Source organism: Drosophila simulans, chromosome 2L, assembly GCF_016746395.2.
Source record: "Drosophila simulans strain w501 chromosome 2L, Prin_Dsim_3.1, whole genome shotgun sequence".
Classification (NCBI taxonomy): Eukaryota; Metazoa; Arthropoda; class Insecta; order Diptera; family Drosophilidae; genus Drosophila; species Drosophila simulans.
In genome coordinates this window covers 17,290,281-17,316,975 of record NC_052520.2, presented here as the reverse complement: position 1 = coordinate 17,316,975, position 26,695 = coordinate 17,290,281, and the positions used below count along the sequence as shown (strand labels likewise).

Below are 26,695 nucleotides of genomic sequence, written 5' to 3'. Positions count from 1 at the left end.
CCATCACCATCACCATCATCATCACCATCATCATCATCACCGTCAGGATCATTATGTTGATTGTAAGCGGCTTTATAAATGCTTTATTTTGCGTGTGTTTGTTCATTGTTTATTTACTTTTAGTAGCGCTTAATTTTCACTCTCTGCCTGGACTCTTTACCATACTTCCATCTTTCTTTCTCTCCCCAGACTGCTAAGCTAATGATCTAATTTCATATTTATATCCAGCTTAGTTCCATTAAAATAATGGCGCTTTTATATATTAAATTTTACATTACCACAATTCATATTTAATTTCCGATTTCAGCTGTTGATTCGATTTTTTGTAGGAAATTTGTTCGTTTAGTATAAGCAGTATATGTACTGAGTAAATTGTATAGAGATGGTAGAGATAGTCAAAATTCACTCAGATAGTAGCAATTTATATTTATACATTTAATAATAGTTGGGATTATATCTTTTTACCAGTTACTTAAATATTAAAGGGTATAATTTATTTGAAACATATGTAGAACAAAGCGTTTCTTACCGTATACAATATATTATTCTTGATCAGGATATAGCCAAGTAGGTCTATCCATGTCCGTCGGTCCATCTGTTTCTCTGTCCGTGTGAACATCTAGATCTCCGAAAAGTGGAGACTAAGCTGCAGATTGTAGATTCTTCGATGGTCAGAATGTTGTTGCTCCTCATTTGTAATGCCAACACTTTAAAAAAATGTTTTTTTTTAATTATTTTTTTCCAAGCTGTATTCTTTCTCTCCTTATTTTTTTGTACTTTTATAAGTGTAGCTTTTACTATTTAGTCAGAGTGGCTGGATAAAATATCGAAGAGCAAATCTTGTCCAAGGCAGTAAGGTCACAACATGCCTTAAATGTCAAAATCGTAGTACAGTTTTCAAAGAAAATTAATAAACATATGTAAAAATCAAGTCTCACAGGGCACAAAAGATACTTCAGAGAAGACATTGAGGCGAGAATCCGAAAGCCATAACAATGGCAAAACAAGAAACAACAAATGGGAAAGTTCGTAATGCATCTCTTCATCTGGAGAAGCAGTTGATCGGTGGAAAATATCGGCTGGTAAAGCCCATTGGGTCCGGGTCCTTCGGCGATATATATCTCGGAGTGAGCATCACGGATGGATCCGAGGTGGCCATCAAGGTGGAGAAGAACGATGCCAAGTATCCGCAGCTGATATACGAGGCGAAAGTGTACGAACAGCTGGCCCGCTGTCCGGGATTCCCGACTCTACTTCATTATGGATGCGAGAAGAACTATAATGCCATGGTTATGGACCTATTAGGTCCCTCGCTGGAGGAACTTTTTAACCTCTGCAAGCGCCGATTCTCCCTGAAGACCGTACTCATGTTGACAGACCAGCTGCTAATGCGAATAGAGTGTGTCCACGAACGTGGGTTCATCCATCGTGACATTAAACCAGATAACTTCCTAATGGGTCTGGAGCGTCAATGCAACAAGCTGTACCTCATCGATTTTGGCCTGTCCAAGAGATACAAGGACATCGAGTCGGGGATTCATATACCATACCGCACGGATCGGAATCTAACTGGTACTGTTCGCTATGCCTCTATAAATGCCCAGATAGGCGTCGAGCAATCCCGTCGGGATGACATGGAGTCCATGTCCTATTGTTTGATGTACTTCAATCTGGGCAAGTTACCCTGGCAGGGTATTACGGCCGCCCACAAGAAGCAAAAGTACGAGAAGATATTGGAGAAAAAGACAAGCGTCACGATCCCTCAGCTCTGCAAAGGATTTCCCTCCGAGTTTTGCCTGCTTATGACCTATGTCAGGAATCTTGGTTTCAAGGAGCCGCCGGATCACACTTATCTTCGCCAGATATTCCGCATACTTTTCCGCTCCATGAATCATCATTACGACTATATATACGACTGGACTACCTTGCAGCAGCAAAAGGATCAAATCTGTCGCAGCAGAGAACAGGTTCAGGAATCGGAACGAGATGAGGTCCGCAAACGGGATGGAGAACGGGGCTATGAACCTCAGCGGGAAAAGGAGCGAAAAAAGGATTTGGAGCTGAATCGACTGCACAAGACTACCACCCAACAGGCACATTGCTCTAATGGACATCTAACAAACCGATATGATCGCATTGGCGATGGAGGCATTAGCAAGCGAAAGTAACATATAACAGAATTATTTTCATTTTAAAGTTTACTACTTCATGTTGGAGTGCTTTTATTTCGCAAATAAATCTTTTAAAAATCCCACTTGCAGTGGTTTTATTTTGGTTTATTTGAAACTGCTCTCCATTTCGGGTATTTTTTTAATAAATTACGATTACGTATTGAATGGGACTAACAATTTATATTTTTCACGACCAAACTTTTTTATTTCGTTACATGATTTGGCTTTTCCCAGATATAAAAATAGCCTTGCAGGTAAAAACCAATCAAGAAACACAAAGTTTTACAATCGCGCAATTTGCGACACTCCTGCACTTATGGATTTTACTCTTGAACGTAATTATGTGGCAATCAACGCTTTACAAAATACCCCTTAGACACTCGAGTCAATTGAATAGTTTATGGCTTAGTTCGGTGTCCTGGGAAAGCTCCACTCCATTCTAAGTTTTCCATTAGGAGGGAAAACCCTACCCTTTACCGCTGACAAGACTCTGGAAACTTAATAAACTGTCAAATTGTCATGTAAACGGGACAAAGCTGCCAACCGAAAGTTTTTTACCTCTCGAGAAAAGCTGGTCCAAAAGGAGGTGGGTTTATTTACGCTACTTATTTATTGAGTGGCGGACAGAAAAGTGGGGAAAAACATGCTCGAGTTATGCGAAAACAAAATAAATTTTATAGTAGTGGAAACCGCAAAGAAAAAAAAAACATTTTATTAGTTTCCTCTCTTGTCCGTTTTTGTGGCAGCAAAAATAAGTGGAAAAGTTTCGTTTTATTTTCTATATATTCTTGCTACGATGGCTTTGCTTAAAGACGGGGTCGCGACTTGGCACCTGCTGCAAATTAAATTCCCAGCTGCAGAACTGAGACAGAGATGGAGATAGAGGAAAAGAAAGAGAAGGCAGCTGGAAATGAAGAGGGACGGAAATATAACTACATGGCTATGACAGACTGGCAACTTCAATAATTTATGATGCAGCAGCCAAAGGAGAAAACAGCGCCGGAATCATTTTGCCATTTGGAGTAATTTTTCTTTTTGCTCTCATCCTCCGATTTTCTCATGTTGCGAAACTTTGCACAGAAACAGAAAACATAATTAAGTGTTGTCTTGAGTTGGGTGCATAGTTGACATGACAAACAGTAGATAAAGGAAAAATGGAAGTGTACAGCGCGCTGCGAAACATGGAAAATTGCAAATACCAATGGGCAAAATAGTTGAAAATCCCGGACAACGTGGCTAATAAAGCCATTCGACAAGTGGCGAGTGGAGGTCAAAATGCCAGACTTTGTGGCTGGTTCCTTGACTATCCTCCGTCTCATTTCCGATACCTTTCGCGTATTCTGACAGTGACAGTTGGCATGTCAGCATATGATAAATTGCTTCACCGACAGGTGAAGCGAATGTTATGGAAATTTCAAAGCCAGGACCAGGCAGCTGCCACCCCTTTCCAGGACAAAACGATGCTCCTAGTCGGTAATGTAATTGCACATTTCGTTGTGTGAATGCTAAAAGAGGTGTTTATTTAATTTGCCGAGTGAATGTGTCTACGTGAATGCCATTCGCCTGCTCAAAGTTTGTCCAATTCGATGTGACAATTTCCAGCGTTTTGCACTTGAAAGGCAAATAGTTGGGAATGGTATGCCGTCTATGGAATATAAATTGCCTGGACTCGAATGTAAATTGCCAAAGTCATGCGAAATGTGAGCTGAAATGTTGGACACTGTAATGTGCCACACTTTTCCTTGCTTCTCCTGAGTAAGAACTTAAAATACTTCTCGGAGCTATACCTTGTTTTTCGTCAAAAATCAGATGGCCAAACAGCCAGTTTCGTTAGAAATGTCCGTCTCCGTGAGCTAGAGGCAATATAGGAAATTCTTGCCTAATATTTTTTGTTCAAAACGTAAAAAAATCATGTTTAATTAAACAAATTCATTCGATTCGAATATGGTCAAATCCCGACGTCTAGTTTACGATTCTAAATGACCCTTTTGCTAAATTAAATGCATTATAAGCGATGTGTTACACACCCGGTTTGCGAATACTTACGGTAGCTACCAAAATTCCAGATGTACTTACTACCCTACTCCCAACGTGGTAAGGATTAGGGTCGCCAGTTGGTCGCAAGCCTGTTCACAATCGTGGCCAATATGCCAGCACACCTGCACTACCAATTTGTGTCGCTCTCGTTTCACGTGGCCTACCAGTAACTTCTGTTACTACCAAAGCTTCTTCTGGGAATCTCTTTTCGTAGCTAATTCTTTCAGAATGTGGTTTCGCTGCTTTTTGACACAAAATAAGTCGGATCCCGCGTGTTTCTCATTCTTATAGCCGGAAAACTGCTTCAAGAAAAAGATTCCCATTCACCCGCAAAATGACATTCTCTTCCCTGCGTTGCTAATACTGGTTTTAGGCCAGAGTTGCCATATTTCCGCCTAACCTCTGTTAACAAAATACTAAAATTTAACCAAGCCATTTTACTTTTAAACTTTTTCTGGCCAAAATTAATAACTCCAGAACGGAAAAAGATATTTTTTTTTTGCATTGAGTTACACTAGCACATATCTTTTGTGATACCAAAAAATGTGGGCGTGGCACTGCCCCTTACATTTAATTAACTAATTTTGTATAGCGATTTCTCTAATTTCGTATTATTTTTCTAGTCCACGGAAAAAACAATAACCACGAGAATAATAACAAATTCATGAAACAATTCAGCAGCAGCCTTGTTTAAATCCGTTTTAGCTGAAATTACTCTGAATTTGAAAAAGTGGGTTCTCCCAAAATCTGAAGAGGTGCACTTTTTAATTACAACTATCAAAACTATCTATCTATCTATTTCATGAACTTGTTTTGCTGCATTCACTTTAAATCCCTTTTAAAGGTTAAGTTTATATCACAAAAATATTTTAGTCAGACGACTTACATTTTGACGGTATTAAGGGGACAACACGATTTTTGTTAGTTTTGACAGTCACAAACACATAATATAAACCACACTGAATATAACTCATTTTGCAGAATGAAAAACAACGCTTTGGTTAAAAAGATATTAAAATATTTGTGTCAAGGGAAAAACTTATCGTTGCATACAAACTTTTTTGTGTGTGCAACAGCTGTTTTCAACAGCTGATTTCTTTGTTGTGGCGCCATCTATATTTATTTCTGGTATGCAGAACTAAACATTGATCAATTATGAATGCATGCATTTAATATTATCTTAATCGACCGACTTTCATAAAATGAATTTTGGCAAAAAAAGGGGGTCAATTTCCCATAGTTAACCGGTCTCCTACAACACATGCAAAAATTAAATGCAAGCTTTAATTCATTCCGTTGCATTATCAACAATTTAATAAACGTGGATACAGCAAACAAATTCAGCAAAATTAATATTTGACTTCCAGCTAAATACAAATTTAAAATCACAACACATTAAAGGAATAACCATTAATTTTACTTTATTGCTAGTCGCTTAATAAATATTTGACAGCCCACACAAACGAGCTTATCAAGCCCGCAAAAATCCCCTTTAATATATATGCGAATTATGTCCGTTGTCGGTGACTGTCCATTAGAAATCAGTTGCTCGGCCATCATGGATGGCCTTGCCTCCCATACCACTTAATCCGCCCAAAGGTTGAGCTGAAAAATTGCAGCGACTAATCCATTTGACAAAGCCTCCGTCAACCGCATCCGCAAAGGTAAGCCATTAGCATCACCAGTGAACTGGTTGAATGCAAAGCCATAGAGCAGGTTGTAAAGTTGCTGTGCCAGCCCTACTTTCGCAGCACTTACTCCTATATTCAGCATTAACTAAATACACGAAACGCAACAAGAGATAATGCCAAGCCAAAAGCAAGCCAGCCGCCGCAGTTGTTGGGGATGCTCTTAACTTTCAGCGGTAGCCCCGAAGTTTCCACTCAAATAATTGCTTTTACTGGCACTAATAGATGGGGATTTCAAAAAAGTGGGCGAAACTCCCACTCAGCCTGCCCCAAAAATGCTGCAGCATAATCCATTTGGCCCGATAAGTCGCAAACACGAACCGAACTTCTGCGATTCAGGTTCTTTGTTGGGGAACTGAACTTACTATGTTTCCTGTTTTTAGTTTCACATGCGCTCTGAATTATTTATCGGGTATTTTGCGAGCAAAAGCAAAGTAATTATGTGTAACGCGGCGTATGCGCAATGTTAAGACGTGGCCAAGACATGAAAATTAATTGGTTTACCCACAGCGATTGTGTCGTTCTGTACTCAGGAGGTATTTGGGATATAATCGATTTCCGGGCTCACCTGCACACTGAAAACAAAAACTAGGTGAATTAAATTTATAAATAAATACTCGTATTTATATTTATAAGAACCCTAGGTATCCTCATTACCTTTGTCAATTTTTGTATGCCAAATTATATTTAATGATAACCGTACCAGCTTAAAATACCTTGCTCGCCTCGATATTCAATACTGTTTCGCACTGAGCTACCCCCACGCAAAAACACCACTTGGCGTGCACCTTAAGCAGATTTCACCGTTGACTGGTCGAAAATTGTGCGAAATTAAACGAAAAGCCCATCAAAGTGGTCGTAAAGCAAAGGGGAATCCGAAACAGTCTCATGCTGTCTAAACAAAGAGCAGACTCAGCATGGTACACACGAATCGAATGTCATTAAACGATGGCCCAGGGAGATGAGGATGCGAATGCGGATGACTGACTGACTGACTGACTGTCTGTCTGAAAAATATAGAGACGTTGCGCCGAAGGGGGCATCATGTTGAGAGCTCATTAAAACGAATACGAATTTAATGGTACTTAAAGCGGAAATTGCCTGGCAAGTTTCCGCCACGACGAGCACACAAGCATGGTGAGCCGCCTCGCACAGATACTGATTCCGGATTCAGGAGCAGTGCGAAAACTAAACGGCAAAGCAAAGCCAAGCCGATTTCAGTTGCTAGCCAACTTAGATCGAAGTGCCGGGCCAAGACACAGCAGCAACAATGTTTTACGAGCTGCACAACTATTAGTGGCAGCTGCAACAACAGAAGGTAAACACTTTCCCATATGCACACAGAAAGGAAAATTAGCTGCATTCTTTTCTTTTTCGAGGTAATACTTTGGAAAGCACAAGTTATATATTTAAGAAAAATATATAGATTTGATCATAAATAAATTTTGGTACAGTAAGTACTGAGCCCAGTTTCTTGAAAGTATTTTATATTATTAATCATTTACATTTATATTTTCATGATAAAAAGGTTTACTTAAATGCCTAAAATGTTTAAGCTCCTTTAGAATTTTATATAATTATATTGAATATATTTTACATTTTCTAAGTGCACAAAACACAAGCTAATGCGCAGACGAACCCGACAAGTCCTTACCTATGAGTGGCTTTTTTTCTCAACTTGTTTTTCTGCTTGCATTGTACTGATAGAGACCCAAAATAAATTCTCCTAACAATGAAGTAATAATGCCCTACCAAATAAAAACTTATAGCTAATTCGAAACTACATAAGCTCGTGTAGTATACTGGCCGTTTCTTTCGAGGACTTACTTAAAATATTTTTAAATTCATAGAAGCAGGATAGAAAATGGAACCCAAGCTAAGAAATTATAATTATATTATGCACGAGCTGACATTGGGCTATAAGCTTATTTCATATATCTTTTTAAACTGGTTTCATAAGTTCTTCGCAGTAGTAAAATGGAAATATCAATTTTGTCATTCTATGCCAGTCAATACAACAGTTTATTTGCTTAGAATAATAGAATAAAAGAGTTACTACAAAACGTGAATTTATAGCGAGCGAGTTGTCGGTAAAAAGCAAACCGTGCACTATGGGACCAAAAGGCACATTCGCTGGTCGAAATGTTAATCAAAAATGTTATGTTAGAAGTTGTTAACAAAAGACCAGACCAAGGTTACAGGAACTATGGACAGGATATCAGTCGTTTTAAATTTGAACGTTTGGACTGCATATTTAAAATAAATTTTATTTTCAAACCTATATTGATTTATAGACTATTAAATTTTTAATCAAGTGTATGTTGGCAGAATTAAAAGAACTTAAAAAAGAAAAAAAACAACTGCGGCTTGATTGACTTAATAATAATCACATTCTTACCTTATGAGTCAGTAGTACATAGTAATTCCTACAGAATAATTTACAATTTTCGTTATAGTAGTAAATACGTAAAAAAATATATTAAAAAGACCAAATTTGTAAAGTTTAATCTGTATATTTTTGAAGCTGATCTTAATTATAATGTTGGCCAACGAAAGTAGTGGTTGTTTCCATGGTGCAGCGTGAAAAGCTGCGACGCCATTTTGTGGCGTTCAAAAGTATGCTTTAATTGAATGTTTGCTTGCCAGCCGAATATGGCATCCTTCTACTGCTCCGCTCTCCTTGCAAACGGGCAACAAAATGTTTGAACATTTTCCGCACATATGCATGTCAGTGGCGCCCATAATGGCAATACCATTCCATGTACTTTGAGTTTTCAATTTCAGCTTTTTGCCAGTCGAATTGCCGAAAGAGTGGGCGGTGGAAAACACACACAAATGGGGGCGATAGCAAATGGAGACCATGTCCTACGAGCTTTCTGTTCCCATCTGCCTGCACTTCTCCTGCAAACACACAGAGTATTTTTTGACAATTTGATGACCATATTGCGCACGGGAAAGAACAGGTGACTTCCAATTTACAAAGCCACAGAAACATTCCAAAAAAGTTAAATAACTTGTACATATATTTAAGAAATATGTATAGAATTTTTAATAACATATTTGTAATTTCCTAATTTACTTGAAATATGTAAAAATGCAATGCCAGAAACAAAATATAAATTTCGCTCGAAATATTAAATTGTCGCATGACAGTAAGGAAGTGATATACCCTCTAATCTATAGATGAGTACCGAAACCGAAGCAAAGCAATCATCTGCCTTTTCAGTGAGCATTACAGTTGAGGTTACCTGATGACTCAGGTAACTTTCTGCATAAGTCAGCCAAAAAGTTTCATCGATATGAGACACGATTTTGGTTTTTGCAGCAGTAACGTTTTGCTTATGTAAGCATCTTTAAATGCCAGATGAACGTTATGAAATTTTTCGCTTGCCAAAGATTGATGGGAATAAAAACCAAAATTCATCACCCGTTAGCTTGATAGCTATTCCAATTTCATATTTTTGTTTCTAAAAGAAAATCACTTGCGAATTTAAAAAATATTTACAATTTACCATTCTTTTGGCCAACCAAGAAACCAAAACACAAAGCTGCCGGCCCAAAGAGACGAAGTACAAATGGCAACAGCCAGTTGGAAAAGTACCCACACACATACCCAGCAAAACAACCGACTTTCAAGTGCACTTGGTTCCCAAAAAGTTAATAAAAATAAGTGCCTCTTGGCCATTGCCTAAGGGCCCTGGAGGAGATGAAGATGAAGATGGCTACCCAAACTCCGGCCGTTCCATATGAAGTGCCCAACAGACTTCGCTAGTTAGTGGCATTAGTAATTTAGATTGCTGCCAAATAACTTTTGCCATTCCCGTCCAGCAGCAAGCTTTTCGTCCCTCACTTTTCGGCCAGGATAAGAAAATACCACAAGCTGGTATGGAAGTAATAACAGCTACGAAACGGAAGCCCTCGAAGGCAGTTGAGTGGAAATTTTTTATGCTACGCAGGATGTTGGCCAGCCATTGACAATAATTGTTGTTGACTGTAAATATGGCAAAGAATTAACAGAAAAGTTGAAACTAGCCAAATGCGATGAAAAATCTCGTTAAAGTATGCAAATAAACATAAGTTTTAGACTGTTTCTATTTCTTTGGGGTACATATTTTCACACTTAATAGTAGTTGGGCGGTACAATATGGTCAGTTTAAAAAAGACAACATAAAATTAAAACGAGGAACAAGGAAGCTAACTTTTGAATGCCCAATCATACATACCCTTGAAATAATTATTAATTCAAAACAAAAAACGGAGGTCTACGAAATAATAACACTTTTAAGTAAAACAACAAAGCATTAATAATTTGTCAGTTATATTTAGAAATTATAAAAAAAAATAAAAAAATTAAAAAAATTAAATCCTTATTATTGTAAATTTGTTGCATACATATATAGATTCCATTCCATACTCTCTGGCTCAACTTTCTCAGTCAAAATAATAAAAACGTATTTATTTGTATATCGTCGTTAAATGCTAAACATAATAAACGGCTACTGCCAAACTTCTTGGCCCACAAAATTTATGTGTCCCAAATGGGGCGCAAGAATTTAATTTACTTAGAAAAAAAAGTGCCAACCGGGAAAGAGTGCAGAAGTCAGCTAAGACCCGGTAATCGCATTTCTAATTAAGTGCGAATTTCTAGCACACGCAGCACCCTCGTCTCGTTGGAAATTGTGTTGTCGCCTAGTTTATTTCTTTCTGCCCCACCGCTAATTCTATTTTTTTTTTTTTTTTTTTTTTTTGTCCTTCGCCAGCTGAATTTAATTAAATTTTCACACTTCAAAGCGCTGGCAATGTGTAAAATGTCCTCAAACCAGACCCAAAAACGAAATCGAGAAAAGCCAACTTAAGGAAGTAATAGAAACGCTATGCGTGCGGAGATGGAAATGGGGGCAACGGCAAAAATGGTTATAATAAAAAGGAAATCTTAATTTTTCGTCCTTCTAGTCAGTTTCCTTCAGGTTACAATTTGGTTGAAGCTTTCTGTGATTTTTTTCTATTTGTGGGTCCTTCGCTTGCTTTGTTGGTTTGCTTCAGCTTCTCTTACTAATTAATTTCGATTCATTGAGCACTTTTACAAGAAATTGCACAGCCACTAGAGGCGTCAATAGGTGGGTTGGGTGCACAGTAAAAAAAAATGTTATATTCATTATTAATTTTCCTAATTAAAACTAAAATTAGAATATTTTAACAAATAGTCGGAAATAAAAAGGATTTGACCAAACACTAATGCCTAAAAAGAAACTCTTTTATATTACATTTTTTACAAATTCTTTTCTTTGTAATTAAACATTAGAAATTTGTCACTATTAAATAGTATTTATTATACAATTTTTTTTTTTCAGTGAGCAGCAATGTATTTGCTACGTGACTCATTCCGTTACACTTGCCACATCCAAACCCACACCCACACCCATTCGCATTCCGATTCCGATTGCCATTGCATTACGTTTCACTACGGCACGGCAGGTTCAGTTCTTCCATTTTCCATTTTCCGTTTTCCCTTTTCCTTAGCTATTCCCTGCTTTCACTTGCAGCAGCTTCAAAGGAGGTCTCTGAATGCCTCAGCAAATGAGCGTTTCAAATTGTTGGCAACAAATTTGCTGCCATTGAAGAAATTGCTTTCAACTTCCAGGAAAAATAGGATAAGAAGCAGGGAGCGCCGTCGATGTTAACAATGGTCCGCTGTAGGTGTTACTTGCCGCTTTTCTATATCGTCACGCCCCCATCGATGTGTCAATTAAATGGTTTTAATGTAATGCATGTGCTAGATGCTGGCATTAAGCTGAAAGTGTACATATCGCAGGCTGACAGCAATCTAACGAGCTTAGCACAATCGAGCGAGACATTCCCTATTCCTATTCCAGGCTGACATTTCAAAAGAAAAATGGAAAATTCAGGCGCCAATTGACAGGCAGATGAGATATCGAACAAAAGAGCCGTGTAAATCAATTTAAGCCATGTGAAAAATCGCAGGAGTCATTTACAACTTAATTTTTAAGCATTTCACGAGCAACAAATTTGAGGAGTACTTTCTAATAAAATAACCTTATCTAAAGATGAAGTTTTAAGGGACTTAAATAAATTGACAATATATACCTACAATACTTACCTAACCACCTAATTAAGCTTTTCAAATTGAACACACTTTTACAATTAAATCTTCAAATATTTTCACTGAACTCCACGCACCTATCATCATTTTAAGTCACCTACAATTTCTGCTGCTAGTTTCATTAGCTGGATTCGTATTTGTAGTGGCAGAGACTCCAAACGAGTTTCCCTAATATAATTACCATAAAGTTTACTCTTCTCCTCACAGAATATATAATTATGTTCACCCCCCTCAAACACGCCCAATTCATATTTCCACACATTGTTTAATTCAAGTTTCTCGTGCAGCCTTTAGTTTTTGGGGAATACCGGGCAAAATAATATATATTTAAATAACTGACATGCCAGCGAACGAAAATTGCTGGGCCAAAACTTTACATTAACCAGAAACCCCAAAAACCTCGGTACCGAATCCACGCAGGCATCCATAGGAAAGTATGCAGGCAATACGAGAATGTAATAAAAATGCAAAACCCGAAAATACAAATTAAAATAAAGTAACACATCGGACCACTCGATCGTTAAATACCCTAGCTATAATAGTTTGTATATTAAGTGGCTTATTAGCCATGCTATGTTTTTGGTTTCAATAAAAAAACGAAACGTTATAAGTTAGCATGTATTTTACTTTAGGCAAACGTATTGACTATTCCATCATCCCTCAACTACCCTTTAGAATGTGAAGAAAGTGTAGCGAAAAATGGTGAAAGCGGAACAGACGCCGCCTGTGCGAAAATGTATTAAATTTTTACCATGCTCATTAAAAAAATATTAAATAAAATTTCTATGGTTACCGCTCCTCGAGCTCACACACACACACCCACTCGAAACCTGCTCTAGCGCACTCATAATGCCCACATGTATTGTAAAAAAAAAGTGAAAAATAAAACGAAATAAAATGAAGTAAAATGTGAAATTGTCTGCCTGATGGCAAAAACATGAGTTGGCCGAGCCCCCGTCAGTTTTTGGACTGCGAAGGGTGAGCCCGAACCCGAGACCACATTAAAATTGGCATCACACAAACATCAGACACACATACTCGCCCATATGCGCAGGCACACACACACAAATGCAGCGGCATGTGCACATTAAAACAACGCCATGTTGTGCCACCACCACCCACCCACCAAAAGGATATCACAAGGGTGCAGAGCGGGCTGAAGGTTGAAGGCTGAGGCAACGATATGTGAATATCAAGATTTAATTTAAAGTTAACTAAGTAAGATTAAGCCCTACCAACGCACACACACGCACACACACACAGCGACTGTGGCACAAACAGACAGCCATTTGCAGGGTGCAAATGTGTAAGAAGAGGCGGGCTGCTGACGGGCAGACAGGGGGGGTAGCTGGGTGGATTTTGGGGTGGGGACGGGTTCCTTGTATCAAGTAGAGCAGAAACTCTTAATAAAGCAATTGCCTCTGGCAGTCAAAAAGTAAACGTCGACGTTGTGCAGCAACGTGATTACAGCGGAAGGAGCAGCGGGGGTGACTGAGTTGGAGGTTGGGGGTTGTGGGTGGTGCTGGGCAGCGGGTGGCACCTTGCTTTCGGTCCAGGGCCACGACCCCCAGCAGGATGTGTGTGTGTGTATGCCTGCCTGCATTTCCACTCGCTCCGTTAGCACGGCAAAAAATTATCTCAGCTTACTTTCAGGCAATACTTTCTCACAATGTTTGCAGTTCGTTGTTAAGTAAAAATGTATTAATAAATATAATCTGACAAAAAATGGGTTAAAGGAAACAAGCAACTACACTTTCTTAGCATTCAGAACTTCAGAAATTCGTACAATCAAATTTTGTGTTTATAAATTCTGAAAAAATATATTTTTCTTATAGAGTAAAAGGGTTTACTATATTCGTAAAGAAGGGGACACTCGGCGGGACAAGGCGGTACACAGTGGGACATAACGGGAATCGGCAGGACATCTAGGGATCCGACGGTACATGGATATACGGCGGGAATAGCGTTATCTGTTGTTTTTTCTATGGTACTTTATTCAACAGCATGATTATAAGTGTGGTCTTCACTGGAATACCTTTTAAAAATGTTCCATTTTCCTGCGCTTTTCCTCGCCATGACGAAGCCAGCTGAAGAGGACGGGATTGTGAGTTGGGTGCAGCAGCTGCATATGCAGCTTACGCCCTGAAATATCAACTAACCAGAATACAAAATAATGTATTGAATAGAGGAAAAGCACTAGAAGAAATATGAAACGACAGGCGAGGCGAGGCATAACGAGACTGTGAACTGAATTTAATTAGGTTTTGGAGTGTGGATTGCAGTCTACAGTGGCAAAAGGAAACAGAAACAGCATTTTAAATATATAATTACTATTTTGAAAATTTTCAAAATAGTAAAATTCACCTTACGCCGGACCAACTAGGAGGCTATATTAAATATTGTTTTACTTTTATAAATACAAGATTTACTCAGAAGTACTTATTGTACCCATTCGATCCATTATATCCGCCATTTGTTCCACTGTAAACAGAATCTCTGCAGCTAAAGGCAAATTACACAGCGAGCAGCATCATCGGAATCACCATATTATTTGCAGCACCCAACCGGGACCACAAGTTGAGCATATAAAGCGTGTGGTACGGGCACAGCACCATTATAACTACCCGGGTAACTTCGGGGCATTAAAGGGCCAGTCTTGGCCGCCGAAAAAAAATAATAAAAATTTAAATCCCGCTTTTGTTATTATCTCGAGCCGAGGGGGACTTAAATTTAAACATAAACATAAAAGCAAGTTTTCAAAATCTAGTTTTGCATTTCATAATCTGGCGGGGGTTGTGCAACCAGCACGGGTTGATAGACAACGAAAAAATCAAAAAGGGGTTGATGATGCTACTTTGGTTGGCCGGGGGGTGGCGATGGCACGAATCGAACTGGTGACAGTTGTCAGATACATACATATAGTCAGCCACATCGCCGTGGGCCTTAATAGGGCTTGGATTACTCGATTGGGTCCGGGGATCAGGCTCATTCCTCGATTCTCTGCCGCAGCCCCTGGCCATTTGTGCCGCGTCAAAGGGACACTTTTTATATGCATTTCAATGCTACGCGCTTCATAAAACAGTTTCCTTGGAAACTGGGCAATTGGACATGGTCAAAGCTTTAAGAAGGGATCTAATTTTTTTTTTGTGTTCCAAGCTTTCCCCACCGCGCTGGCCTTTGATTAATGTGTCACAAAAAATGATGAAAAGTCAATGTTGGTGGTGCCCAAAAAATTTACATGACAAAGTTATTTCATTGAAAGTTTTTGCATAAATTTAGAAACAAACCTGGCACACAAAATGGGAAGAATAAAGAGCACTACTTATGAATTAACAAAATTAATCATAATATTTTATATTTTTCTGTTACTATTTATATTTTTCTTTTTGAAAAGATTATATGTATTTATGGCTGTTAACATTTATAGAACATCGTTAAATGAATACCCCGCAGAATTCAAACTCGTCGTTTTTTTTTTTTGTACTCCTACGTAAAATATATTTTTAATGCTCTTGACTCAAATGTCTTTCCGCTTGCGTAGGCAAATCAAACTTCGCAAATGATTGCCGACATTATGGATAATATGTTTATACATGGATGCACCCGAGTATTGGATAACTTTTAGGAAATGCAACGGAATGAATATTTAATCAAAATAAATTGCATTAATTTTCATATTTAATGAAGCAACACTTCATTTAAGCCAGTTCTTCGATGGCCGGATGGCTGGGCGGTGAAAATGCCCTTCTTAATCGGAGTGTGAGCGCAGTGCTCATTAATGCTGCATGGCAACCGGCTCATTATGAGTCCGAAATAAAAACACAAAGTACAAATCCAACAGCAACGAAACCAATTAAAAATAAAAATAAATTCGCTGAAAGCATAACACACGAATAAAATCCATATACGCCCGGGAGCAATAAACGCTTACGCAATTTAATTGCGCACAAAATGGCTGCCAGGACATGCCATACAAATGTGCATGAAATAAAAATAAAACACCAAAAATCCCGTCTTTCAATAAAGCGATAATTAATATAAAATAAAGTCCGGATGCTCGAAAATGGCGGGAAATGCTGGAAATGAGTGCGTACAGATCCAAATTGCATGTAATTGTTATGTTAAATTCGCGGCATGGCTTTAAGGTCATCCTTAAGGCCTCTTGTTTCCGTTTCCGGCTGCCATATTTAGATAATCCTGTGCAAATTTAATATTCCCGCCTGGTCACCATGATACATGAGTCAACATTAAATTGGGGGGGCCCCGGCACAGATTTCAATTAAATAAATGCCTGGACTATTTAGTGCGCTCAATTCGCTTTTACAGGCGGCATTAGTCAGTGGCCCCAGGCTTTCGGATTATTAGGACATATCTTTCGCCGAGACCAGGACCTTTTTGTGCTCGAGGCCCGCGGCACCAGTGTGCACTGCTTTTCCTCATTTTCATATTGCTCTTTGCAGGCTCATCATAATATTGCCACAGCCAGGAGTGGGAGCAGGAGGAGCAGGAGTCCCCCAAAGGCCATTCCTCAGTGTCAAATCCTTGGAACACCCTCGCCACACTGAGGGGCATACACTTTTAATGCGTGTCGCTCACATTTTATGAGCTGTCACAAAGCACAAGCAACCTGGGGAGGAAAGAAAAAAGCGGGGCGAAAAGGGCAAAAAATATTACCAAGGAAGTGCGCACTCACGCAGCTGTGACCAGCATGGCAAATAAATGAAAAAAGTTGAGCAAATAAACAAAAAGGGCCAACATGCTCCAAAATGTAGGTGGAAAAGTTATGCACTTCCTCTTCCCGCCGCACCTCAAAATCTATATATATATATAGATATATTTGTATGTATATCCTCAATTCAACAGAACCAACTGCGATCCTTATTTAATTAAATGTCAAATGCTGGCCGACAGTCCGTTTGATTTGAACAGCATTCGGCGGCTCTGGTCGAGTGGACGATGGTCCATGGACATATTTGATTTATTCCATTTCGTTTGTCTGCTGGCATTAGAAACGAGCGAGGCATAGCTAAAAATTTTCATTTAATTTGATTTCATCCGTTGGTGTGAGGGCTTAATGGCCATGGCGAGCGGCTACAAATGGGTTCAATAGGTGGGAACCGAAACATATGACTTAATTTTCGGCATTTTCGGTTGACTAAGTCAAGCGAATTAAATTCGATTTTTCCATCTATTCCATTTGGCTGCGCAATTTCATGCGTTTGAAAAACCACTAATCGAAATAGCTTAGTATTTAAACATAACTTTCATTTAACCGCCATAGGAATTAAGCCATTATGGCATTATTAGTTCGCAAATTGCTTGCTTAATTAGTAAATAATAATAAAAACTTACAACTTCTTTTAACTTCTTTGAACATAGATATTATTGACGATAAGTTTATAAATTTGTTGTGCTTGTCATCATTTAAAGCATTTCGGCACACTTATCACGCATACGCATCGTTGGCCACGAAAGCGTTTATTTTCAGTCCTAGTTTCGGTCGAATGTGTTGGTCAGGCACGGATTTAATTACCAACTAATTAATTTGGGCGCCGCTAACCATTGTTCATCCCGGCTAAATATTTCGCGAATTAGATTTCAATTTGTAATACATGTTCAACGACCACGCCCTCGGGCAAAAAGTACTCATATTTCGTACTGTCAGTAATTCATTTTGAAATGTGCGCAATTATCCCTTCCCCGTATTGAATTTTACGCTCCAAAGCATCCACAATGTCCTTTGGAATGGCAAGCATTGAAATGCTTATGTTTTTCATTAATTTCATAAGTTTGAACAGAAGTATTTTTTCTGCGGGTATCTGTCACACTTTGTTTTCGCTGATATGGTAAAAAACAAACAAAACAATTTTGCTGCTCCGGCGAACTGCTTGAAATAACATGTGGTAACATGTGAGTACATATAATTAACCACATTTGTCAAAGAACATTCCGCAAACATCAAAGACAAGCTGCAGAGACCCGCCCCCACAATTACGATCCCACATCCCCACATCCGCTAATTAGACATGCCTTGACATTCGGCAAATTATCAATAATGCACAGAAGCTCTGGTTCTCTTGGCTTTTCGGTTGATTAAACATGGGGCAAACTGGCGCCAAATGTTGCTTTAATTAACACTAAACACCAAAGTCACATTCGATCGGATCAAATCAATTCGATAGTTAACACAGCCATGTATGCTTGTCCTTTATTTCGCCATTTCGAGTCCTGTAATTAGTGTAATGCACTGGTGGAAATGTTGGAAATGTTGTTCCAAGGAATTTCATTCTGGCTAATAAGTTTAGTCAGTTTGGATGCACTTTGCTGGGGAGGAAGCATGTGCTTTTCGCAAATTAATTTGAGCACATTAAAGGCATATCAAATTGGTATGTTTAATTAAATATATTTAATTACTAACAGAAACTAGTCGTAGCCGAAATGTTTCTATTCAATTTGCTCGAACAAGCCAAAGCTTCTAATTATTTTGGTAATGGAATAGATCTGTAAAATTGCAGAAACATTTATATGAACAGACTATAGCGTAACAATTGAAGTAGTAGTTGAAAGCGGCAATCAACTGTGAAAATGTAAAGCCAACTTTCATTTAATTGTTGAGTAAATAAAACTGTTTTTGCCGTTCCAAGGAAAAGCGCCTGTAATTGCATGGTATTTGTGTAACAGCTTTGACCACCAAAGAAAAACACAGCAAGATGTTGCCTAGGCCTGCGGTGGTCAAAACAATTTTCCAAACTAATACCCCGCTGGGAAAAACCTGAGATCTGGTCGGAAAAGCAATGGAAAGGGCATACAGAAAGCAACGAACGAAGCGAAGCATGGCAAAAAACCGAAATCCCAAAAATCCCTTGATTTATTTCTAATACTTATACACACATGTACACATGGGGTGGTCAGAAAGGAAATATCCTGGTAAATAGAGCAAGTGAAAAGTTCTCTTGCCCAAATGGAGAAAAACGAAACGCAACAACAGGGGGAAAACTTCAGCTTTTCCCTGAGGAACTAAATTGTGCCACCGGCGGTTTGTTTGCTTCCTTTCAACTCCGCAACTTCACATCTCCACATCCTGCCGCCTTTGCCAAAAAGGCCTCCGAACCACTCAAGGATATGCGGCAATGAACCGACCATGCAAAGTGAAGCTAAACGAAAGTGCCTCAATTTAAGTTGTAAGCTGATTTGCTAGGGCGTGCACAGCCGCAAAAACCCTATATATATATACATATATATATATGAACATATATGTTCATCCAGGATATTCGCACATATGTGTGTGCCGCTTTTTCTGCCTTCGCTCATTGAAGTGGAAAAACTTTCTGGCTGGAGTAGCAACAGCAAATGCTTAAAATTAAGCCAAAACTTTGCCATGAAAATTCCCTTTTTCGGCGATGCCATTAGCGAGGGTCTCATACATTTCAAATGAAGTTGGATGAGTTGGCGAAAATAAGGAGAACGAACATGTTTTTTGTTGAAGCATTGATTAAAGGTTATTGCGACCCGGGAAAATCATCGTTATGCACGCTTAGTACATATAATGCGATTTAAAACAAGCCTGACTTAATAAAACATAATTTCCTAAATTAACTTACTATAGTTTTAATACAACACAGCACTTTAGAAGTGCAGATTGGCAATCGAAAATCAACAGCACGTTCTAAATTAAGTGTGTTAAAAACTACTTTGTCAAATTATAAATTTCAATGGGACTATTACAATCACAGGGGTATTTCAGTCCACTCTAAAATCTGCCAAGCCTCAAGAAGGGAATAGCGACTTCATCATAAATCCATGGGCACTCTTTTCTTATAGACAGCACTCCGGATAAGCGGAGTGAAGGCTTCTTGTCTTTGAGCTGGCTGTTTTGGTCTGATTTTGACACAAATCCCTTTGGTGCTAAAGCAATTTATGTGGTTTTCAGCCTTTGGGGTTGGGAAGTTGCCGCCAACTATTCTCCCCGGCCGAAAAACACACAAATACCCAACCAACCAACCAACCAACCAAGCAACTCAAGATGTGCGCTCCGAATGCGAGAATAGTTTTTCTGCAAAAAGGACGAAAAAGGATCTGGGATTAGGGGGAGCAGCCCACATGCACTTGGCTGGGCTTTGGTTATGGCTGGTTGGTTATGGTTAGATTGGTTGCTTCGCTGCTGCTGCTGCTGCCTGCATGAGTGCAATTTTATGTTTGGCCCCAAAAAGTTGCCTGCGAAGCGAAGTAGTTGATAAATGGCACACCGACAATATGGCCGATGGAATACTCAAATCCAAATCCCTTCTATACCCAAAACAATTCAGAACAGCAGCACGAGCATAAAAAATGCAAATTTCTCTGCATAAATCTAAACAAATTTTCATATATAAATATGGTCGCTGTTTTTTATGCCCGTCCCATATCGGGAGTAAAATGCAAGAAAGGGGCTGGCCCCACCCACCAGATGCCACGCCTAACGAGACGCCCACCTTGCCGCAGATAAACCGCCCGAAAGTAATGCCAAAACATTTCGAGTCATAAATTTTACGACATACGCGCGAAGGGCAAACCACCACAAAAGCCAACATCCCAAAAAACCACAATATAAGGCAATATCTAGGGATTAACCGGATATGGGTCGAATATTGTATACCCTTAAGTTTGAATCACTTTCCTGGGATAACATAAAATGTGTTGTTTCACAGTTTGTCATTAAAACTTAGAACTAATTATGATATTATTTATTATTACATTTTCTTGCACATTTAAGTTCTTGGAATTTTCGTTTCTGTATAATACAGCTTTTAATCGAAATACCCATTAAGCTGGGGGCATACACAAGCAGCGGGCATTACAATAAATATTGATTTACAATTTTTTGCGCTGAGAACATTAATTTAGGCAAAAACAGGGGTGTAGTCAGAACAAGTTTTACATTGGTCGGTTGTAAACGTGCAAAAAGCTCGATTTAAATTGAAATTAATGAAGATAAAACAGAATTCCAATCAATGCGCTGCAGGACTTTCATAAACATATACTTCTCCACATCTAAGATCAGAAATGCTGCAGTAATTTTGATTGATATTTAAACTCCCATTGTTGCGCTTCTGATAAGAGAACCATGGCAAAAGGAAATATATTGATATTTAGTCTTTTAAGGGCAGGCCGTTGAGCTATAAATTAATTTAAGTGCCTGAAAATATTTTTGATAACATAAAATGAAGCCAAGCGAATCCCTGAGATCCCTTTTCTTGTTGTTATTTCCCGACGATTCCTGTAAATTTAAACGGCCTGGCCATTAAGCGAAACGAGTTGGATATAGTTTAATGGCTTCATTTTTTGGAAGGAGTTCACTGTTTCCTTGGTTCGGTGGTGGTTTCTGCCAGCATTTCCCAATATTCAGCCGCACTTTGGCCAATTCTATTTGTCTTCTGCCCGAAGATTTAATTAAAAAAGTCGAAAGCATGCAAACGAAGTTTTTTAAGGGAAAGCAAAATGTGGCTGGCATTAGCCCGAACTTTCCGGAGCCGCCACAAAGGATGCGCCAAAAGGAGGAGACGCCACAAACTTGGCAAACTTTAGCGGAGCATCTCGTTATCATCGCCCATCATCAGCGTCAGGATACGAAAATAAAAGAAACAACAAAAAACAAAGTCGATGCCAAGCCACTCGTCTTCGATTCCTTCGTTAGCAATACTTTTAAAGTAAATTGCGGCAGACCCAGCAGCAAGGACACTGTGGGTGTGAGGGTGTGGCTGTGGCTGTGAGTGCGAGTGGTGGGTTGGAATTTTCCAGGATCCCGGAAAAGTGCGGCTCTCTGCACACGTTACGGCACTTTGCCCTCGCTCCATGCTTCGTTTGGTTTTGATTTTTCACTGCTCGCTCGTCATGGTTTATGATGGCTGGTGGGCATCCTGCTTATGCTGCTGCCGCCGAGGATGGGAAAATTAATTGCATGCAAATATTGACACAGCAAGAGTAAATATAATTTCATTGTTTACTCATAAATACGCATTATTTGGAAAATGAAAATAGAAAAGCTCCTCCTTTCCAGAAGCGAGCGAAAATGGAGAAAAGCAAGCGTAGAACTAATTTTAGTTAACCAGAGATTGCAGGGTTTCTTTCCTCTTCGATTTTAATGAACTTTTAAAAAAAGTTCGACTAGAAAACGCTTCTAGCCAACAAAGGAAAGCGATGATAGACTGCTGCTCCTTGCATCAAAGGACCTGCAGATTAATTTTCAATAAGAAGAGTACTTCAAAGTGTAAGATATACGCATCATAAATATATCTTATACTTATATAAAAATATAGCTTTCTCATTTTATAAAATTACCAAATAAATATCAATATCAACTAAAACTGTCTTATTGGTTATCAATACATTTTTTAAAGTGGTCGTAGATGAGAATGTCCTGTTAAAATACGTGTAACACGAAAGAATGGCTGGCAGATTCAAACATTTTCACTAATCGGCTCAAGTGTTTGCCGAAAAAGCTGATGTTGCCTAATTAGGATCATTATTTTTGATGGGGTCACGCAGGCGACGAAGAGCGCCGTGATACCCTTTACCGGGCAGCAAAATCAGGACGTAGTCGAGTCTGATAAATGGGCCAAATGCTTAGTAAAGGTAATTAATGGCGAAGTGCAGGCGGACGGAGGATGAGGCTTTCTAGTCATAATTAATGTGCCTGCTAAGCTCGAACATGAGTTCGCAATTGCACCGCTGAGCGAGCATCGGTTCCGCAGTTGATAAAAATTGATGTCAATTAAAAGTTGGCAATCTGCGAAGCTGTCAAAATGGGTCAAGTTTTCAAGCGATTCCCCCCAAATATGTGCCTTTCAAGAAACTTTCGGCAAAACAAGAATACTCCTAAATTGCCCACAAAAGAACCCTCAATGTTTAAAGCCCTCGAGCTGGGACTAAAAAAAACAGCAATTTACGCCTCACAACTTGCTCGAGTGTTGCGCTTAATCGTCAAAAGCACTTCTTATCGAAAAGCATTTTCTTCTACCCGAGCCCCGAGCAAACTTCGCTCATAAATTATTACACAAAATTAGTTGAGCCCTTGCCGGGGGAAAATCAGGCGATCCAAGAACCATTTTCAGTGACTTAAAAAATTTAAAGCCCGCAAAGAAAATGAGTTATAGCCGGGCCAAGACAAAAAGCTAAATAATCACAGACATGTCGGATAATAAATGATTAACGTCCTGTCGAGGTGGTGGGTCAGATTTTAAGGAAGGCAACCCATTTGGGGTCATTTGTATAAATCTCACCATTGGCCTCGCTTTCTAACCCGGAATATTTCTTCAGAACGAGGGGACCATTTCAATGACTCAAATTGATATTGATGAGTTAATCCCATTAAGGAATAAGGCGAAATAAAATAAATAATTATATAGATTTCATAGCAATGACTTAATTTCTAACGAGACCTTTATCCAAGTAAGAAATTATGTTTCTTTTATTGAACTGTTAAGCTTAAACACACATTTAAAAAATGTTTCATTTATAAAAGTTCCTTAAAGAATACTTACAAAAATTACAAGAAAGAAGAAGAACTAAGAAGAACTAAGCATTCCAATTTTCAAATTAGCCACAGTATCACTCTTAATTTAAATAAACTAAACGAAGTATATTGACTGTGAGCAACAGTAGGCTATACAAACTACTCCTAAATGAAAGATCAATTTCGGATACTCAACTTTCAACAGAATATGCACTTTGAATATGCGAAAACGCAAGCTGAGCAAAAAAAAGATAGCGGAGGAACGAACGGAAAGGATACTTAAGTTTCTTCAAGAAAATCGAGAATGCCAGCCTGTTGAAATCCCAAGGAAAAAAACTCCTGCGATTGAAAAGAAACCTTCTCAAATTGAGACAGGATATACGAAAAAGAATCTCAAATCATGTATAATTGCAACTTCTTTACAGGATCAGCGATTGCCAGCCGGTGAGTGGCTGTTGTTTTTAGTAACATTCATTTTATTTAAACTGGAAAATTGTATTTTTTTAAGGCGAGAATAACCCTGTTGTCCGAAGAACAGGAAAGCAGCCACGCGATGATGAAGAATGCCAATTTAATGCACCGGGTATATTTTTTCTAAAAGGACGAAATCTAAACATAAGCTGCCAGGAAGTTTTCCTAAAACCCACCAAGCCGAAAAGGTTGGAATTGAAGAATAAATGCGATTACTTTCCGAAATATGTGGATCCGTCGCCATTCAAGGATGAAGCCACTCAGACGCTTTATAGGTAAAGAAATTTAAGTATATATATAGGCGGGTATTACTCAAACCTGTCCCTAGAGAATCTTCCGCGCAGACCTTGGTCTATTTGCCAGAAATCTATGATGATGATGAAGCCCGTACCCTAGAACTGTTCACCCTGCCCTCGGTTCTGCCGGGCGATAAGCCTCCGGGTCTGTACGAGGTGGAAGTCTTCGAGCGAGCTCGTAGGCGTCATAAATTCTTGGACGCACTGAAGTTGCAGATTAAACATCAACGGCATCATGGCCAGAAGCTTGACTTTAATCGGTACAAGATGATGGCGGAAGCTTTCGAATGGGAGCACTGGATGGAGCGGGAGGAGAGGATCCAGGAGTGCCAGATGATGCGGCTTGAGATCGTGATCAAGATGTTCGATAAGAGGGAGAGGGAAATGCATGCCGCCTTCAAAACGCGCATTGAACAAGGATGCGAAAAGATCGAGAAGCGGCGTAAGGAGGCATTGCGTAAAAATGAAATCGAGTACCAGCGTGGCATGCGACGCATTACCAAACAGTGGGCCAAAACCTCGATAAGGTGGCAGAAGCAGACACCCATGTACTCCCTGGGATCGCCTTGCTCCGATTTCTACGCGCCACCACTGAGATACGGAGTGGATCCAGAACGTCGAAACTTCACCTCCGTCACTAATACACGCGCTTTCAACATGCGAATTGACGAGCTAGAGAAGCAAATTAATATGCAAATAATGGAGTGTCCATTCGCCAAATTGAAGCAATGGTCGCAGCCCAAGCAACGTATTGCTGAGGTAGAGAATCGTTTCTGCAAGGAGGAGCATCTGAATGAGCTCTACCGTTTGCTGAAGACGCTAAGAGTCGGCGATGGAGGCCATCAGCCTAAGCCCGATTGCCTTAAGTTACTATTTAAACATACACAAAACCTACGTGGCAAGATGTCACTGATCCAACTTAAAAGCTATACCAATCTCTATGAGCGTAATGTGGACACCGCACGCCCAACGGCACAGAACACACAAAAGAGAGCTGTTCACGAACATCTCAAGAGGCAGAAAGATCAGCTAAGTTCCGAGTACGCCCAAAAACTTGCCAGAGATGTGCAGAAGAACGACCTGAAAGGCATGATTTTGGCCTACGAAGGCAGTATGATCGGATACATGATGCAGTTCCTCACCGATGAAATGGATCGCCTGAAGGAGCAACGCCGCCTGCACTTCTTCTCCCTATTGGCGAATAAAAAACGCTGGCAACTTGAAGCAGCCGAGGCGGGTTTGAGGCAGAAGGAGAACAACATTAGGCTCCTCTACGAGGAGATGTTCCAGTATACAAATGCGGTCAGCACCGATGTCAGTGACCAGTATGTGCACAGCATTCTGACCGACGATCTGGGTTATATGGCTGCCAACGAGGCGGCGGAGGCAGTCACGGAAATGGCCAAGCAAATCGATATGGACATCGAACGATGGCTGGAGAGTTTTAAGCTGATACAAAATCCCCTCAACTATATTCCACTTCGACTGATGCTACACGACATGGTCTGTCCGGACCTGAATGCTGCTCTGGAGCGTCATGAGACCAGCATGATTGTGCAGTACATAGTGGAAGATGTGATCTTTGATGGAATTTGGAAGGCACTCGAACCCTTTGATATATCCAGCACGCTGACTAGCGATCTAATCGATCGCCTCATCGACAACGATCTGTATCTATTCTCATCGGATAGTGAAAGTGAAACACCGCAAAAAACTGGCTGGTACGAAGCTCATGCGATAATTCGAAAACTTATTCGACAATCGGTGCCCGGCAGACGCTGGAAAGAAGAAACCGAGCGCATAGTTTATGAAAACTACATTGATCTGCTGGACACTGTGTTTGATGAAATTTTGCAAAAATTCGAAGAGCCAGCAAGAATCGAGCCAGTCGAGGTGCATCGAGCATATTCGCATGAAAACCTAACAAGCAGCGCCAATTTTCGATTGGAAAAAGGTGTTTTGCAAAAATTACCGCATACTGCATCTGATTTCAGTAATGATCCCAGTACGAAGATAATTAAAAGACAATTGTTAAGCCTTGAAAGAAAAAATAGTAATAGCACAATTAGGGGTTTCTACACAGATGAAATCTACAAAGGAAGTCCACAAAATTCTTTGGCATCGAAGTTCATCGGAACGGAATCCGATGACGAAGACGATCCATGGCCATGGCTTCCAGAATGTAAGAGTAAAAGTTCATCACAGGAACAACTTGTGGACGACATGAAAATATTCTGAATTTTAGAGAAGAAGCAAAGGAAAATAACGCACTGCAGCTTGCAATAAGAACTTTTATTTTTTGAAATTTGTATTAAAGCTATCTACTTTATGTATATTTTTAATAAATATCGCTGATCATACGTGCATCTTAGATTTAATTAGGGTTTTGATTTGATTTCCGATTTTGCAACTAGTTCTTA

The 26,695-nt window shown here is 39.4% G+C and overlaps 2 protein-coding genes across 2 annotated transcripts; both read left to right on the top strand.

Annotated features, from left to right (window-relative positions):
- Window positions 1–798: 798 nt before the first annotated feature.
- On the top strand, window positions 799–2,254 carry LOC6732627 (casein kinase I). The gene has a single exon (XM_002079710.4). The coding sequence runs from the start codon at window positions 996–998 to the stop codon at window positions 2,166–2,168; it is 1,173 nt and encodes a 390-aa protein (XP_002079746.2). The 5' UTR covers window positions 799–995; the 3' UTR covers window positions 2,169–2,254.
- A 21,383-nt stretch (window positions 2,255–23,637) lies between these two features.
- On the top strand, window positions 23,638–26,635 carry LOC6732626 (cilia- and flagella-associated protein 91). Its single transcript, XM_002079709.4, has 3 exons — window positions 23,638–23,952; window positions 24,017–24,254; window positions 24,308–26,635. Exons 1-3 carry the CDS (start codon window positions 23,730–23,732, stop codon window positions 26,511–26,513), a joined length of 2,667 nt encoding a protein of 888 aa, XP_002079745.1. The 5' UTR covers window positions 23,638–23,729; the 3' UTR covers window positions 26,514–26,635.
- Window positions 26,636–26,695: the final 60 nt, after the last annotated feature.